The 11810-nt window shown below is 59.0% G+C and overlaps 1 protein-coding gene across 2 annotated transcripts in view; it reads right to left on the bottom strand.

Annotated features, from left to right (window-relative positions):
- SCYL1 (SCY1 like pseudokinase 1) overlaps positions 1-9812 on the bottom strand; it is an 11314-nt gene extending 1502 nt beyond the window's left edge. For both annotated transcript variants that reach the window (XM_060607225.3, XM_060607224.3), the window contains exons 1-14: positions 9622-9812; positions 9133-9273; positions 8819-8941; positions 8514-8740; positions 8082-8172; positions 7850-8005; positions 5340-5498; positions 4387-4494; positions 3501-3614; positions 1866-2021; positions 1115-1303; positions 917-992; positions 473-637; positions 91-233 (exon numbers count right to left, since the gene is read on the bottom strand). In XM_060607225.3, the coding sequence (XP_060463208.3) occupies positions 91-233; positions 473-637; positions 917-992; positions 1115-1303; positions 1866-2021; positions 3501-3614; positions 4387-4494; positions 5340-5498; positions 7850-8005; positions 8082-8172; positions 8514-8740; positions 8819-8941; positions 9133-9273; positions 9622-9732 (1959 nt within the window). In that variant the 5' untranslated portion in view covers positions 9733-9812. The remainder of the gene's footprint in view (positions 1-90; positions 234-472; positions 638-916; positions 993-1114; positions 1304-1865; positions 2022-3500; positions 3615-4386; positions 4495-5339; positions 5499-7849; positions 8006-8081; positions 8173-8513; positions 8741-8818; positions 8942-9132; positions 9274-9621) is intronic.
- Between the last annotated feature and the right edge of the window lie 1998 nt (positions 9813-11810).

An 11810-nucleotide genomic window follows, 5' to 3' on the forward strand; every position in this document is an offset into this window, starting at 1 on the left:
AAGCCCACCTGAGCTCCTTGAAGGCAGCCTTAACCTTTGACCTGAAGTTACCTGGGAGTCGCCTGGGGAGGCCCCCTCGGCCCCACTCACCTCCAGGCTGCCCCAGTCTTCATCATCCCATCTGTCGGCAACACTGCTGTCCTCCGCTGTGTCCGTGCCCTCCTCTTGCGTCTCCCAGTGGCCTGAGGTTGTGGATGTGGCAGGGACGACGGCGGGGGCCGGGGCAGGAAGTCCTGAGGAGCAGAGGCTCACTGAGGTCCCAGATACCGGGCCCCAGGAAGGTCTCAAAACAGGGCAGAGGTTTCTGGGGTCAGGGGGAAGGTGCAGGGAGCAGCTCGTGAAGGGACTAGACCCCGCCTGTCCCCTACGTCCCCACTGCCACCCCCGGAGAAGCCAGACAGTAATAGCTCCTAGGTGCCAGCACCCCCAAGCCCTCTCAGTCACTGATGCGGCCACTCTGGGGCACACTCACCCTCGGGCGTGGGTCTCTGGGGGACGTTGGTCTCAGCCGGGGCAGCTGCTGGGTGTGCACGGATCAGCTTGGACGTGAGCGAGGAGACCCCTGTGACAGCCCAGCCTGCCCAGCTGGCTGCGGCTCCTCCCATTCCAGGGCTGGAGGCGGCATGGACATCCTTCTCTGGGCAGTGTCAAAAGAGACAAGTATAGTCACCTCAGGCTCTCATGGGGAAGGTGACGGGAGCGCAGTAACGGACACAGAGCAACCTGTAGCGGCCCCCCTTCTCCAGGCCTGTGCTCCCCCATCTCTAAGATGGGAGGGGTGGGGAGCAGTGGTGTCGGGTCTGCTCTCCGAGGTCGTTCTAGCTTTCAGAGACTCCAGTGACACGGAAGGGGGCTCTGACAGGTAACAGTCAAGGATGTGATGGAAGAAGAGGGCACACGACTGGGGGCCACTCACCCACTTCCGCTAGCTGGGTTGGGTCCTCTGACACAGACTCCAGTTTGGACAGGAAGCTTCGAATGGCCTTGAAGGCCTATGGGGTAGGAAGGGGCAAAGCTGGGGACTCCTGGGTTCCCATGAGTCCGCGGGGCCAGCTAGGGCCCAAATGCCCCCCTGGAGCCTCCGCTCCAGGGCCCGGGCCCAGCTGTGCCTCACCTGGTCTCGCACGGATTTCTCAGGATCCACGGTGAGGCCACAGAGCACAGGCAGGATCTTGTGGGCACAGTCATTCATGGAGTAGAGGTTGTGGGTGGCAGCAAAGCCCAGGACACCCGCCACCCGCGAAGGTGCAAATGGGTCTTTGGTGGCCCGGCTGAAGGCAGAGGTGAGGACCCTGTGTCGGGTCTGGGGTGGGGCCGGAGAGAGGGCTCCTGAGTTCAGGATCAGTACTGGGACCCAGAACTCCCAGATCTACTTCCCGGAGCAGAGGCCATCCACGGGCTCCCCCAGAATCTGAAAAATGTGAGCTAATCACTAACAAACGAGGCGAATTTTTCCTGAAAACTCCATCTGGGCTTCTCCTCCCAGATCACCCTGTTCACGCTGCCTCAGGACGACAGGGGCTGGAGCCGCTGCCCCGGGGCCGAGGCCTGGGCCGCCGTCACCATTCATTCATCCCTGTTAACTGTCTGGGCGCTGCGGACATCTGCATTTACAGACCCTGGCTGAGGGAGTGCACACAGGCCAAGGGGGCCAAGCAAGCCCGCGTTCCGTTCCCAGATCCACCACTTACTGGCTGGGCGACCTGATACATGCCTCAATCTACCCTCACGCCTCTGGGCTGGGAGCACCCAGGGCCTAGGCCTCTGGGAGGATGGCGGCCCCTGCACGAGGAGGCCTGGCCCTGGAGGACACCGGGGCCCCGGGGACAGTGAGAGAACCCCCGGGATCCACGTAGGGCACTCACACTGGCACTGAGGTAGGAGCCGATCTTGCCCAGGCAGACGGTGGTATTGCAGCGGATGGGGCCCTGCTCATCCTTGGCCTGCAGCCGCGCGAAGTGCTTCATCAACTCCACGTTCAGGTTGGCCTCGTTCAGCTTTGGGGCCAGGAGCAGCATGGACTGTGGGTGCAGGAGTGTGCAAACCGTGGGCCACGGCCGGCCAAAAGACCACATGCAGAAGTGGCTTCCGGGGAGGGTGTGTGGGCCAGTAGTGGCACTGGGGGCTGAGGGAACCTCCCCAACCTACCCCCCAACCTGGTCCTGGCCCCTACCCAGAATGCCGCGGAAGGGGACGCTTCTCTGTCCCCTTTACGGCAAAACCTCCGAAGTTGGTGCACACCCCCGTCTCCCGTCCTTCTCCCTCCGTCCTCTCTTGCACGCACTCTACTCACGCTTCTACAGAAACACCGCCCCCCACCCACTCTCTACCAACTGGCTCCAGGAGGTGACCGGGGACCTTTGTGTTGCTAAATCCAGCGGCCGATTCTCCGTCCAAACCAGCTGTGACCCCTCAGTAGCTCTGACACTCCTGAGTTCTCCTTGCTCCTTGAAACTGCCATCTCTGGTCCTCCAGGACCCCGCCCTCTCCTCACTCTCCTCTGACCTCATCAGCTGCTCCTTCTCGGTCTCCTGTGGCCGAGATCTTACGGTTCAGACCCCCACAGGTGCTCACCAGGCCTCTTCTCTTTTCACCTCACCCTAGGTGACCTTACCCCTTTCGTGGCTCTGAATGCCCTTGTTAGCTGACAAAGCAGCTCCGGCCCAGACTTCTTCCCTGAACTTCACACATAAATAACCAGCGGCCGAACAGACATCTGTACCTGCCTAACTAGACCAACCTCCTCCCGCAAACCTGAGGCTCCCAGTTTCTCAGTAAATGGCAACTTAACCTTCCAGGTGCCCGGGGCCAGAAACCTCGGAGCCACACTTGGCTCCGCATCCACCCATCAGCACATACTGTCGGCCCCACCTTCGGAATGTGGCCCCTTCTGTCCCCCCACTGCCACCTCTCAGGTCTGAGCCACCATTACCTCTCAGACTCCACCTCTCACAACCACGCCCCTTCAGCCATGCTAAACCTCTTACTGCTACTTCTACACTGGCCTCAGGACCTCTGCACATGTTCCTACTGCAGGGAACCCGTTTCCTCCAGATCTCCACCTACCTTGATCCCAAGCCTCCTTTCCCTAAATGATACCTCCTTAGCAATTCTTCCCTGATTGCTGTTTTTAAAACTGCAAACCCTTCTCTTCACACTGTCACTTTCTAACATAATGTACCTTTCCTAATTCTGTGTACTGTCTGCCAAACCCACTCCCTGTCATCTCAAAAAGATGCTCCATGAGGCACAGTGCATCCCAGCATGGGGCACAGGGCCAGGCACGAGAGGTGCTCAGCCAGTGTCTGCTGAACGGAGGACTATAAGCCGATCCCAACCTGCTTCCCTCACCAGCTGCTGAGCCGCTCTCAGAGCCCGGCCCTACATGCAGGGTCGTGCCTGCTCCTCCCTTAACCTGCTCAGACCCATAGGCCAAAACCAAGGCCGCTGTGCTCTCAAGTGAACCCTCTCTGAGCCTTCAAAAACCAGGGCATGCCCACCTTGACTGTCTGCTCCCGGATGGCAGGGTTGGTGTCCAGGAAACCGTGCACAACGTGGGGAAAGATCTGGGTGTTGACTGTTGGCTCATCGAGGTATTGGATAAACTGTTCCATCTGTGGCCCAGTGAGGGGGAGAACACGGTCAGCACCTCCAACCCTGATCACAGCCACCAGCTCATCTCGTGGCTTTGTTTTTCCACCTGGCAGGCACCGGCTAGCCAGGTGCATCTCCTGAGCCCCCTACCTCGCATCTGGCCTATCTCTGGCCTTCGGACCACGCAGAGTGATGAAGAGAGGCCAGGAGGGTGCTGGGAAGAACCAAGGACTGGCAGCTGGAGGGCCTGGCCTCCGGTCCTGCATCACATCCCTTCTCAGAGCCTCTACTGTCTCTTCTATAAAAGGGGCTATAAACCCCAGCCAGAAAGTGGCGTGAGGTAGGCTCACGTGTTTGGCAGCTGGGGCGGGAATGATACCTGGGAGCCTCTAGGTACTTGCTGGCTCATAAGAGGCCCCCACCCTTGATCCCACGGATCCTGTCTGATGCTCCCAGCTGCCCAGGGATTGGCAGGAGAGACACTATCCCCACTCTATGAACAGCTAAAGTGATCAAGTCAAGAGACTGGGGGAGGCGGACAGTTGGGGCCCTGCAGTCTGGGCAGGCTGTGCCTTCCCAAAGGTGCCAGTGAACCTTGTGATGGTCTCAACTTCCTGAGAGCCTAGCCTTACCAGTCCCTCATCTGTGTGTGTTTGGGGAAAGGTTTCTGGGGTGCCAGGGCAGGGGCTCGGGTCACCAGCCTGGGGCTGGAAGTGAGACAAAGGTCTCCCCAGCAGCCAAGGTGGGGTCTGGGTGAGGTGGAGGGGTATAGGGTCTGACCACAGCCCTTACCTGCTGTAGGAGGCGGATACGCATGGCCCGGTCAGTGGATGAGAACATCTTGACCACAACAGGGATGATCTTCTGCTGATACTCCTCAGTGTTGAGGAACTTGCCCACCTTTGGGAAAGAGCAGGAAGAGGGGGCTCGGCTACATGCACAGAAGCAGGGTGACTTTACTGGGCTCATTTACCTTCCTTGGACTCCCTGCTGATCTCCCAGGGTGGGAATGGGGTGATGGTGGAGGGCGTCAGGCACTTCTTCAGCAGCCCCTCTGCCCATACTCCATCTCAGGCAGCCCTGCCCTTAACTTTTCGAGTCCAGGCCCCTCTTGGGAGACTAATGAAAGCTCTGTGCCCCTCCCTATAATCAGGCACCAATGTACCACATGCACACTCATGCACACAGAATTCTGCCTATGATTTCTGGAGGCTCCCAGCCATAAGGATTTGCTTGCTGTCTTCCCTCTTGCCCCATGCCAAGCCCCTTCAGGAGAAAGTGTTCTCCCAGGGTGGGCAGAGTGGGGAAGAGCAGGTGCCCAGGCAAGGGTGGGCTGGGGTCTAAGGAAGTGGGGGGAGGATCCAGCCCCTAGAAGTCAAGAGAACTGAGTGGTCAGGAGGGAAGAGGGAAAGTGGTCAGGAGGGAAGAGGGAAAGTGGGGTGTTGAGCAGGTGATCTCCCGGGCCTTGGAAACACGGTGCACGTGTCAGACCAAGGGCACTGTGTTGGGGAAATGGAAGAAGGTCTGTGGGCTCTCAAGCAAAGGGTCTTTGGAAAAAGAATTTTAGAGGCCCAGGGTTTCGCCTCCTCAAGGACAAGGAGTCCACCCAGCCACCCTGACAGCTGATCAAGTGGTCCTGTCACGTGTGTGGATCTGCCCTGACCAGACCGCCCCTCCCCCAGAGCCTTCTCCTTTGCCATTCAGACCCACCCGGCCAGTCCCTGGGCCCCACGGGCCTTGCTCACCTTGAACAGGGGTGTGAGGACAACGGCTCCTGCATTGCCAAACTCGAAGGCGGTCAGCAGCTGGGGCAGCACCTTGTGCCGGCAGAAATCCTCGGGGAAAGAGTCCAGGCTCTTGCTCAGCTCTTGGAAGAACTTTTGCTTCTCAGCCGGCTCTTTGATCTGGGGGATCAAGGACAGGATACGGGGAGGAGATCAGCCTAGATCAGCCTCAGCTATGGGCCGGGACAGAGGGTCGCCCCCAGCCTGAAAGACAATTGAACTATACGGGCTCTGGAGCCCCACTGCCTGGGTTCAAATCCCAACTCCCTCATTTAGCAACCACGTGACCTTGGGCCAGTTCCTCCAGCTGTGAAGCGGGATAATAACTATACTGAGTTGTTCTGCAGATTCAACCAGAAAACGCACGTGAAAGCTGCCAGCACAGTGCCTGGCACACCGTGGGCGCCTAGTCAGTGACTGTCATTCTCGTCACTACCCCTGACCCGTTGCTGGGAAAGCAGCCACTTGGGCCATCAGACCTTTGTCAGCATCACCTCTACTCCTCACAAACAACAACCCAAGGTGTGAGTACCGTTAACCCCAGCACACCAATGAGAAAACTAAGGCTCAGAGAGGGGAGGGGGCTTAGTCCATCCACGTGACCCTGGCCAGGGTGGTATTCGTGGCACGCTGTGCAGAAGGCAGGGATCAGGTATAGTTAACCCCGAGACCTGGTCCTCCCACTGAGCCAGACAGGCCAGGCCATCAGCTCAATGGTCCCCCTAATCTGCCTCTGAGGCCACAATCCCCGTAACTCACATCTCCTGAGGACAGACTATGCCAGGCAGAGTTACATGCTAAAACCTTTACACAGGTTAAATGATCCCCCCACATCTTTATCGGATAGGTGCCAACATAATCCACATTTAATCCAACAAGGAAGCTAAGGCACAGAGAGGTCAAGGAATCTGTCAAAAGTCACACAGCTAAGCAGCAGACAGGGAAGACTTTGACTCCGTGGGCTGTCACCTACCCTGTGCTGCACCCTGTGAAGAGATGCTGTCATTCCCTCATGTATATGCAAGGAGGTTGAGGCTCGAGGTCACCAGTCGAGAGTGACTGGCTAGGGATTATACCCTAGTTCTATATGCTTCCAAAGTTCCTGTGTTTTCTACTGTGCCCTCATTCCCCAAGCAGATGCCTGGCCCAGAAGAGCTGACCTCTGGCTGGGAATGAGGAGGACCTGGTTAGCACTTGAGTACCTCAGTCGAGCGTGGGAGGCAGACCTGGTGCTCTGACAGTCAGGTTCATGGGGCGCCAACGCCCAGAGAAGACCGAACCGCATTCAAGGTCGCATAGCTGGGCGCTCTCCACTGGCCAGCCCAATGACAGGAAGAGGGGCCCCAAGGCCCTGCCCTCCCACATTCTCCTTGGGCTTGGCCAGAAACAGCCCATTTCCTATGGAGCACATTATAAGAAGGGTGGCCTGGCAGAGTCAGAGACGTGAGGACTCCAGGTGACAAAGTCCCTGCTGCCCCCACCTGCCCAGGAGGCACAGGGCCCAGCACCTCCGGCGCTTTTCCCTCAGGATGAAGCTCAGGTTCTCCTGCTCTGAAGGCCCTCCCTGCCCGACCAGCTCCATCAAGGTCAGGTAAGTGTCTCACTCCTCTCCCCCTCCAGATTCTCAGTCACCTTTCTGCGTGCCCCACACTCAGCTGGGTCAGAGCAGGTATCCAGGGCTGAGCCTCCCCCCGCATTCCCTACAACAACCTACAGGCCAGCAGAAACTATCATTATCCCCATTACACAGATATGGAAACTCAAGTTCAAGGAGATTAAGCCAAGGAGTCCTCCCTCACATCTTTCCATTCGCTGTTCCCTCTGCCTGGAACACTCTTCCCCAATTCCCATCGCCATGGCTCCCACCTTCCCACTCGTCAGGTCTCAGTTCAAATGTCACCCCTGAGAGAACCTCTCCCTGAGCACCCTGACCCACTATTTTCCTTCCTGGTACTTGTCCCTATCCTGGGAGCACACATTTCCTCATTTATGATTTTCTGTCCCTCTCTCCCAGTGAGAGTCCCTAAGGGTTGGGACCTGGTCCATTTACTCCCTGCTAGGTCCTTGAGGGCAGGGATCTGGGTCTGACTCTTCCTCCTGGCCCCGCTGCCCATAGCACAGCGCAGCACCAGGCATGGCACCCATCAGGGCCAAGGCCAGTATGTACAGGGGGAGTTACTGGAGTGCCAGGGGCAGTCGCTAAGTGCCTACTATGTGGCAGACATTATATTATGCGCTTCCCCACTCACTGAATCCTCACCGAGTTCCTCTGAAGCAGGTACTAGTGTAGAAAGAGCGTCTGACAAGTCACAGTAAATGAGAGCTGGAGCCAGGGTTCAGACCCAGAGAGCCTGGCTCCCTAGTCCATGCTTGTCCCCCAGGGCCTAATTCCAAGGGAGCCCACAAAGTGGGGAGGGAGGACTGGGATGAAGGACACAGGACCAAAGCCCAGGGCGGGGTGGGGGGCTCACCTGAATCTCCTCCAAGAAGAGGTTGGTCTCCACAAAGCGGTTGTTCATGAAGCCACCGGGCGCCCGGCAGTTCTGCAGGAAGCGGGCTGGGTTGGGACGCACTTTGGGGTTGGCTCCAACTAGCTCGCAGTAATGGGGCACCAGCGATTTGGGGATCTGCAGGAGAAGGGTCAGTGTCAGGGCAGGGCTGGCTGGCTGGCAGACAGGGGCTGGGATTGGGTCGGACACTCACCTTTCCAGGGTTGCGCAGGGCGGCTGCCCGAGGTAGGGGTCCGTTGAAGACTTCCCAGATGAGGCAGCCCAAGCGCCACATGTCGGCTGACCTGAGGCAGTGTGACCAGAGCCGCTCAAGGCCCTGCCACCTGCCAGCACAGACCTCCAACCCGCCTTGGGCACCAGACACTAAGCTGATCATCCCATCAGCCCTGAGAAGCAGGGCTCATTAGTCCCATTTGACAGATAAAGAGACTGAGGCTCAGAAAACCAAGGACATCCACCCCAGCTCATACGTCTTTGTTTCTCCTGCCCTACCTCCCTGAGGACCCTAGGTCCCTCCCCAGCTGGGGAGCAGGGGACATGGAAGCGCCAGCTGGTTGAGGGGTCCCGAGGCTGCTGGAGCTTCCAGAATAGGGCAGGTTGGGGCATGCCGCCCCCAGTCACCCACCATTTCTCTCTGACTGCTCTGCCACTGCCATCAGCCAGCTCCGGGGGGTCATACTGCTCAAGTTCAGGGACCCCCTTCCGGGGGGGTCCCCCGCCATTGCCCTGGGCAGAGTACATGTAGTCCAGGCCCCCCAGCTTCCACTCGCCGGCCCGGTCCACGAACACAGCGGCCATGCAGACGTTGTTGTGAATGAGGCTGCAGTCATTGACCAGGAAGCTGAGGGCTTTCTGGGGGCAGAAGGAGCCATCGCACTCCAGCAACTGGAGTCCCCCACCCTGCCCTCATCACCACTGCCCCCACCTCACCACAATCTGGTGTAGCCCCCAGGAGAGCTCCAGATCCTTCAGGCCACCGGCCTCCGCTCGCTCCTTGAGGTATATTCCCAGTGGGGTCACTGCCTCTGTCACTACATGGAGGCACTTGTCTGTCTGAAGAAGGGGACATGGCCGGAGAGGAAGGGGAGATGAGAGGCACGGGGAGAGAGGTGGAGAAGGGGAAATCAGATCTAGGGGTGCAGAGGCAGGAGGGGTGGAAGCTGAGGGGCAGGAAGGCAGAAGACAGGGCTGGGAGCCTGGGAGAAAGTGAGGGGCACGGATGGGACAGCCTGGGCAGCAGGTACCTCCAGCCCATCGATGTAGGCCAGAATGTTGGGGTGCCGGAGAGTTTTGAGGCGCTTGAAGGCAGCTTTGGCCACCTGGGTCTGCTCTTCGGCACCGGGCTTCACGTCGTACACGAAGATGGACACCGGGCTGCCTGTGGCCTGGGGTAGGACAGAGGGACCTCAGGGATGTGGGCCGGGCCCAGGCGACCACTCCAGTTCCGAGATGGGCCCCCGAGCTGACAAGTGGCGGGAGAAAAGGGCCGCCTCCGGGTATCTCCCCAGGTCAGCCTTTAGGGACTGAGCCGGGCCCACGTGACCCCGGTTCCGTCCGCCGGTCGTCCCTCGGTCCTTCCGCCCGCCACGTCGGCACTGCCCGTCTCCCTCCCCCGGCCGGTTGCCCCGGAGGCTCCGCAGCCACGTCAGGCGGGGCGCGACGCGGCGGGGCCGGCGGCGCTGACTAGGCGAGGCCGAGGTCGGCCGCGGCCTGCGGAGCGGGGCCGCGCTCACCTTCTTGCGGCCGCGGTGCAGGACCCAGGGCCCAGGCGGGCCGCCCTCGGGGGGGTCCGGGCTGAGCTCGAACGGGAAGTCCCGGACCGGGTCCCGGGCAAAGAACCACATCGTCCCCGCCGCCGCCGCCGCAGGCCGGGGCGCCTCAGCTCCGGGTCCTCTGGCGGCCGAGCCGGGCGGGGCGGGGCGAGGGCGGGGCCTGAGCGGTGGGCGGAGCATTTAAATGGGGCGTGATGGGGGCGGGGCGTGGGGCGGGGCGGGGCGGGCGGGGTCTAAGCTGCGCGGAGACCAGCCCTAGAGCAGCCGGGCCAAACGCTCGGTGGCCAGGCGCCGCCGGTTACTAGGTGCGCGGCCCTGGCAGATCACGCAAATCTGAGCCTCTGTGTCCTTATATCTAAAATGTGGGTGGTAGTAGAGTCCACCTCGCAGCGTTATTATGGGGATGAGAACTTGGGAAGGAACAAGGGATGGAGAAAAGGCATGGAGGAGGAGAGAGATCCCCAAGCCAGATGCTCTCTCCCACCAGCCAGTGGGGGGCTCCAGTATACAGTGAGGCATCGGTGTTTGTGGAATGGCCTAGTGACCAGGGGAAAAGCACAAGGAGACAGAGCTCCTGAGAATCGATGGGGGGACGGGGGTGTGGAGTGAAGCAAAGGTCCAGGGGAGGCCCAGGAACCCTGTAGCAGGGAGGGAAGAAGCTGTAACCCCAGGAGGAGAGAAGAGTGGAGAAGGAACAGCCCAGCAAGTCCAGAAGAGGCCAGAGGGCCAGGAGGGGCTGCTGCCATCAGACCTGGCTCTCTGGTCTACAAAGCCAATGCCTTTTCCCAGCTCCCCAGTGCCACTCAGAAGAGTCTCATTGTCTCCCTTTTCTTCTCCAAGTACCTGGAGGGACAGTCACGCAGAAGGAGGGTTGGACAGGGTGTTGGGTGCTCAGAGCAGAACAGAAATAACAACTAGAGATCTTCCTGTGTACCTTCTACAGGAAGACAAGACAACATTGTAAATATGGAGTTTGCAGTATTAGGAGGTAGGGGGCTTACTATCACTGGAGGGGAGCCAGCAGAGGTCTCAAATGCCAGAGTGGAGAGCCTAGAACTTTATCGTACTGGAGAGGTGAGCCAGAGCCTGAGCTGTGTGTTTGGGGTGTGAAACCATGGAGTGGTGACACTTTGGAGGCATGGGTGAAGGGCCTTTAAGAACACAGGGTTCACGTGGTGACATGTAGTCAGTGGCACATTCTCTTGGCAAATGATTGGTCTGTGCAATGCAAGGGGCCTCGCCTGGAGATGTAACAGGTGCAGAAAGGGAAGACCCCTGGGCTGGGGGAGATCTGGGTCCCTAGTGCACGGAAAGACAGCAGGGAGGTAGGGGCCAAGTCTGGAACAGGCTGGGCAGGGCTACACCAGAAAGCTTAGTTACAAATGAAGAATCAGAAAAGGGAAGGTCCCTACAAATCCTCTGTTAACGAAGCCTGCTTCTTCAGTGGAACTCAGCACAGGGACGCTGGCATCTTAGGAAGGAGACGGTGTCCCTTTCCCAAGTTCTCACCTTGTGCCCGCCCTGCCCTCACGTCGTGAGCCTCCGTGTCACCACCTATAAAATGGGGGTAACGCCAGTTGCCCATCACTGCCCTGTGAGGGGGGACTGGTGTTCTCACGTGCAGATGAGCGCCCTGAAACTCCGAAAGCCGATGCAGTAGGAAATGGCAGCCTGCGCTCTGGGCTGCTGGCTGCCTCCCTCGCCAGCCAGGACAAGTCCGAGCAGCCCTGCAAGCGTCTGGCGACCTGTAGACGTCCTGGGGCAGGTAGGCATGGGTTCTGCAGACCACCAGAAGGCCAGCTGCTCCAGAGGAGCTACAGTAAGAGGTCAAGCAAGCAGAACCTCGAGGTGGATGTCGTGGGTTAAATCCCATTTTAAGGGGTCTTGAACAAACCACTCCGTGCCTTTTCCTCGTCTAGAGAATGGAGACTAGAAAAGTAACTAAGCGTTCGCCACTGTGGTTAGGAGACGTACTTGGCCCCAGATAAACAGCACGCCACCAAGGGGAGTGGAAGGCCTGGGAAAGGAAGTTGTCGACAAGACTGGTGGCTTGAATACAACATAAGAAGGGAGAAATTGGAAAGGCTCAAGGATGGAAGTGATTTATTAACCAGAGACCTTCGGAAGATGACACTGGAGAGGAAAAACAA

Source organism: Panthera onca, chromosome D1 (assembly GCF_046562875.1).
Source record: "Panthera onca isolate mPanOnc1 chromosome D1, mPanOnc1 haplotype 2, whole genome shotgun sequence".
NCBI classification, from domain to species: domain Eukaryota; kingdom Metazoa; phylum Chordata; class Mammalia; order Carnivora; family Felidae; genus Panthera; species Panthera onca.